At 45.1% G+C, this 5,556-nt stretch overlaps 1 protein-coding gene across 1 annotated transcript in view; it reads left to right on the top strand.

Moving 5' to 3' along the window:
* Window positions 1–5,556, top strand: part of KIF9 (kinesin family member 9) — a 51,682-nt gene that overhangs the window by 11,602 nt on the left and 34,524 nt on the right. Inside the window, exon 6 of the mRNA XM_045297703.1 lies at window positions 1,301–1,525. Coding sequence (XP_045153638.1) covers window positions 1,301–1,525 — 225 coding nt within the window. The remainder of the gene's footprint in view (window positions 1–1,300; window positions 1,526–5,556) is intronic.

Here is a 5,556-nt window from a genome sequence, read left to right as displayed (position 1 = left end):
GTGCCAAGCACCTTTGTGCCTAAGTTGTCCATCATGGACATGAATTTTGATAAAAAGATTTTTATACCTAAAACATCACTTCAACACATAATCAAGGTGACCATTATTCATTGAAACTAAAACACCAACCTCGCTGTATCAAGTCAATGCCCCCCTCAAAGCAGCCCTATACGACAGGGTAGCGCTGCCCCTGAGAGTTTCTGAGACTGTGACTGTGTGCGGGAGCAGAAGGCCTTGTCTTCTCCCAGGCCGAGGCTGGTGGTTTCTTACTGCCGACCTGGTACATCCCAGCCCAGCACTTAACCACTCTGCCAGGGCTCCCATTGCTCCTAAGATACTGTGTATATTCCTTCTCATACTCAGTCCTTGCAATTTGGCGTGCATTTTAAACTTACAAACCCGCTCAATGTACACATTAATTATTCACCAGAGATCCTGGGTCTCTATTTAGAGTTCATCAAGTCCGCCTTTGGAAAAGTAGATTCCCATCACCAAATTGTTCCACAGGACACACTTTAATCAATAACCAAATCGAGCCTCAGATTTGCAATTTATATAAATTAAGATCGGAGGCAATTAAAGTTCCGCTTCTTATTCACACGAGCTGCTTTTCATTTGTTGAGCAGACATCTGTGGCAGTGTGCTCTCTGTCACCGGTCAGATGGAGACAGGAATAGCAAGTCCCCGTCTGATACTAAGAAAGGGAAGGCCCAGAGAGGAGTCATCTGACCATCCCTCGTACGTCCTGAGGAGGGAGGCTGCCAGGAGCCTAGGAGATTGAGTCCTGGCTTGGCTTTGAGCCTGTCTAGCTAAGGGACCGTAGATCAATAAATAGCCTTATTGCATGGAGCCTTCCACAAATGGGTATTGACCCTGCCCTGCCTCCCCCACCAGGAGGGTTATGAGGATGGAATAGTGTAATGGAGATCAAAGAGGCTGGCAAGTGGTGAGACCCCAGGCAGAGGGGAGAGCTGGACTCCACAGCCCTTTCCATCATGGCTCTTCTTCTGGGGTCTGTACAATTACTAGCCAGTCTGTAAACCAAAGCTAAAAACCAAAAATCTAAGAAATGATTTTTAAAAAATGAAAAGAAAAACTTCCAAATGATAGCTGTCTCGTGATGAACCAGTCATGAGTAGAGGTGTTGGCAGTGGTCACCACACCAACGCCACTCTTTGTTGTCTGAGAACCAGAATTGTCTCAAATCTCTCGGGGTTCCCTCCTGAGGTGAGAACTCCCATAGCACAGACGGGTTGTTGGAGTTCTGCTCTTGGTGACTTGCGTCCAATCTCCCATCCAGGTTTTTAGGATGATTGAAGAGCGCCCCACACATGCCATTACTGTGCGCGTTTCCTACCTGGAAATCTATAATGAGACCCTGTTTGACCTCCTGTCCACCCTGCCCTATGTTGGACCCACAGACACTCCAATGACCATCGTGGAAAACCCGCAAGGGGTCATCATCAAGGGCTTGTCAGTTCACCGCACAAGTCAGGAGGAGGATGCATTCAGCCTCCTTTTTGAGGTGAGACGATCAAGTCGCAGGTGTTCTTACTCTTCTGTTTCTCTCTTTCCCCCCAGCACACCTCATTTTATCACGCACGGCTTTATTGCGCTTGGCAGGTCCTGTGGTTTTGACAGCTGAAGGTTGGGTTGGTGGCATCCTGAGTCAAGGTCTGTCAGCTCCATGTTTCCCACAGCGTGTGCTCATTTGTGTCCCTGTCATATTTCAGACTTTTTCATAATTAAGAGACAACAGTATGGTGTGAACATAGCTTTTTCATGTAGGAGGAAACCAAGAAATTTGTGTGACTCCCTTCACTCTGATAGTAGCTGTACCGCAGCGGTTCGCAATGAAACCCATGACATCTCTGAGACATGCACTCTGGGGTGAGCACTAAACTGCAAGGTCAGCAGTTCAAACCCTCTGGCTGCTGTGCCGGAGAAAAGTGATGTAATCTGTTCCCTTAAAGATTTACAGCCTCAGAACCCCCACTACACAGGGTCCCCATGAGTCAAAATTGACTTGATGGTGGGGCTGGGATCTGTGTCTACTTTTGTTTTCTCTCCTCCTCCTCCTCCTCCCTCTCCTTGTCTCTTACTATTTTAGTTATTTGATTATCAGAAGGAAAATTAATAGATGCAGGTTGTAAGAATTCAGATAGCACTGAAAATATGTATTTTTAATTCACTGTCATCAAGTCAATTCTGACTCATAGCAAGCCTATAAGACTGAGTAGAATTGCCCCCGTGGGTTTCCAAGACAGTAAATCTTTATGAGAGTGGAAAGCTTCATCTTTCTTCTAGAAAGGCTGGTGGTTTTGAACTGCTGACCTTGTGGTTAACAGCCCAATGCATAACCCACTATGCCATGCTACCAGGGCACTGAAAAATATCTACAATTCACTGCATCACTTTGATTCCAACTCATAGCGACCCTACAGGACAGTATAGATCTGCTCCTTTGGGTTTCTATGACTTTAAATCTTTACAGGAGGAGACAGCCTCATCTTTCTCCCATGGAGCAGCTGGTGGGTTCAAACCACTGACCTTGTGGTTAGTAACTCAGTGCATAACTCACCATGCCACCAGAGAGCCTACTGAAAATCATAAGAACAAAATTTACTTATAATCTCTTTTTTACATAAGGCAATGATAATGTCTATTTAGGGGATAATTTCCTTTCCAGTCTTTTCTCCAGTGCAGTTTTTTTCTTTATATAGTTGAAATGATTATCTTTTTTACCCCCAGTTAATCTTAAGTCATGAGCAATTGTAGCATTAAAATAAAGGTTAATGTCCTTAATATATCAAGAGATCCGTGAATAAGCAAATGTGGTAAAGAAAACTGATGGTGCCCGGCTATCAAAAGATATAGCGTCTGGGGTCTTAAAAGCTTGAAGTTAAACAAGCGGCCATCTATCTCAGAAGCAACAAAGCCCACATGGAACAACATATCAGCCTGTGTGATCACGAGGTGGCGAACGGATCGCTGATGACAAATGGGTGTATAAGCAAATGTGGCGAAGAAAGCTGATGGTGCCTGGCTATCAAAAAGTATAGCATCTGGGGTCTTAAAGGCTTGAAGATAAACAAGTGGCCATCAAGCTCAGAACAACAAAAGCCCACATGGAAGAAGCACACCAGCCTATGCGATCACGAGGTGTTGAAGGGATCAGGTATAAGGCATCATCAGAACAAAAAATCTTACCATAGTGAATGATGGGGGGAGTGCAGAGTGGAGACCCAAAGCCCATTAGTAGGCCACTGGAGATCCCCTTGCAGAGGGGTCTCAGGGAGGAGAGGAGCCAGTTAGGGTGCGATGTAGCAATGATGAAAAATACAACTTTCCTCTAGTTCCTAAATGCTTCCTCCCTGCCCCCACTATCACGATCCGAATTCTACCTTGCAAGTCTGGCTAGACCAGAGGATGTACACTGGTATAGATAGGAACTGGAAACACAGGGAATCTAGGGTGGATGATCCCTACAGGACCAGTGGTGTGAGTGGCGATACTGGGAGGGTAGAGGGAGAGTGGGTAGGAAAGAGGGAACCGATTACAAGGAACTGTGTGTGACCTCCTCCCTGGGGGACGAACAACCGAAAAGTGGGTGAAGGGAGACATCGGACAGGGTACAAGATATGACAAAATAATAATTTATAAACTATCAAGGGCTCATGAGGGAGCGGGGAGCGGGGAGGGAGGGGAAAAATGAGGACCTAATGCCAGGGGCTTAAGTGGAGAGGAAATGTTTTGAGAATAATGAAGGCAATGAATGTACAAATGTGCTTTACACAATTGTGTGTATGGATTGTGATAAGAGTCATATGAGTCCCTAATAAAACAATTTAAAAAAATACATCAAGAGCTCTCACAGATCGATTCCATCGAGTCAATTCTGACTCACAGCAACCCTGTGGAACCTCGTCCAACTGTGGCTTTAAATTTTTATAAACATGGGTTGCTTCATCTTTTTCCAAAGTATGGTTGGTAACTTTGAACTGCTGACCTTTGGGTCAGCGGCTCTTCACTTAACCACTGAGCCACCAGCGCTTCTCGGCCGCACCACCTGGGCTCCTAGTTAAAAAGCAAACAAACAAAACTCGATTTCTTAAGAAGCTAACCAGATGTGATCAGAGAAGCCACTGGCCTGGAGTCAGTGCCACCTCACAGTAACTATGAGACAGAGTAGAACCAAAGGGTTCGCAAGGGGCTCCGGGTTTCTGGAGGCTGGCTGACAGCATCTTCTCCCCTGAGCCTGAGCGACTCATGGGTTGAGACAACTGGCCTTTCGGTTGGCAGCTGAGTGCTTTAACCACAGTGCCACTCACTGCATGGAGTCAGTGCTGACTCAGTGACTCCCGGTGGGTTTCTAAGACCTTAACTGTTTACTGGAGTAGAAAGCCCACACTTTCTCCAAAGGAGCTGCTGGTGGTTTTGAACTGCCACCATATAGATCGCAGCCCAACATTTAACCACTACACTACCCCAGGGCTCCTCTTGGTGCCACTATGACTCCTTGTTGTTGTTTTCTTAACCTAGGCATTCTACTCCTAGGTATCCACCCAAAAGAAATAAAGCCATAGGTCCACACAAAGACTTGTATGTGACTGGTCATAGCAGCGTCATTCAAAAACAAGAAGTAGGCCAAATTGGGAATTAATAAACCAAAGTACAATGGAAAACTATTGGGCAGTCAAAGGAGTAGAGTACTGACACATGCCACAACATGGGGGAACCCCCAAAACATCACGCTAAGTATAATAAGACGCATGAAAGACCGCATGGCACTTCATTCATATGAAATGTCCAGAATAGGCAACTCTGTAGAGACAGAAACCATGCCAGCAGTTACCTGGGGGAGGACCAGGCAGCGGCTGCTCACCAGCCCAAGGGGGCTTCCTGGGGTGATGCAAGAGTTCTCAAAGATGGAGAGCAAATGTATTGAGAATGATGAGGGCAATGAATGTACAAATGTGCTTTACACAATTGATGTATGTATGGATTGTGATAAGAGTTGTATGAGCCCCTAATAAAATAATTAAAAAAATAAAGTTTTAAAATGCAACGATTTAAAAAAAAATTTCCTAAAGAGGCTCGTGGTGGGGAATGTTTCGTTGTGTATATTCTTGCCATAATTAAAAATAATAATTACATGAATAACAAGTAAAGGAAGAAGAAAATGCTCTAAAATAATGGTAAAGATTGTACAACTCTAATTGCTATGATTAAACTATTGAATGGTATGTGGATGACGTACTAATAAAACTGTTCAAAAATGGTTGGGGGGAGGAGAGGAGTGTGGTGGCTGCCCGGGACTGAGATGCCTTAAAGCTATAAACGTTCATGTCCGAGCTATTTGAACCACACTCCACCAACACTTTACAAGAAGACAGCAAAGCCCCAGGGTGAGTTAGGACTGGGTTTCCTGCATCCTCAGAGTAGAGAGAGCCTCTGGGGAGCAGGGGTTGGGCCTTCATGCATTATGACCAGAAAGAAAGGTGTTTGCTGTAGGTTTTCAGTTCAGGAAAGTTCCCTCTGCTCTTTTTTTTTTTT

Source organism: Echinops telfairi, unplaced genomic scaffold (genome assembly GCF_000313985.2).
Source record: "Echinops telfairi isolate 266 unplaced genomic scaffold, ASM31398v2 ScPeMD7_7420;HRSCAF=8458, whole genome shotgun sequence".
Lineage (NCBI taxonomy): Eukaryota > Metazoa > Chordata > Mammalia > Afrosoricida > Tenrecidae > Echinops > Echinops telfairi.
The sequence above is the reverse complement of the archived record's forward strand: the minus strand, read 5'-3'. Positions and strand labels throughout refer to the sequence as shown.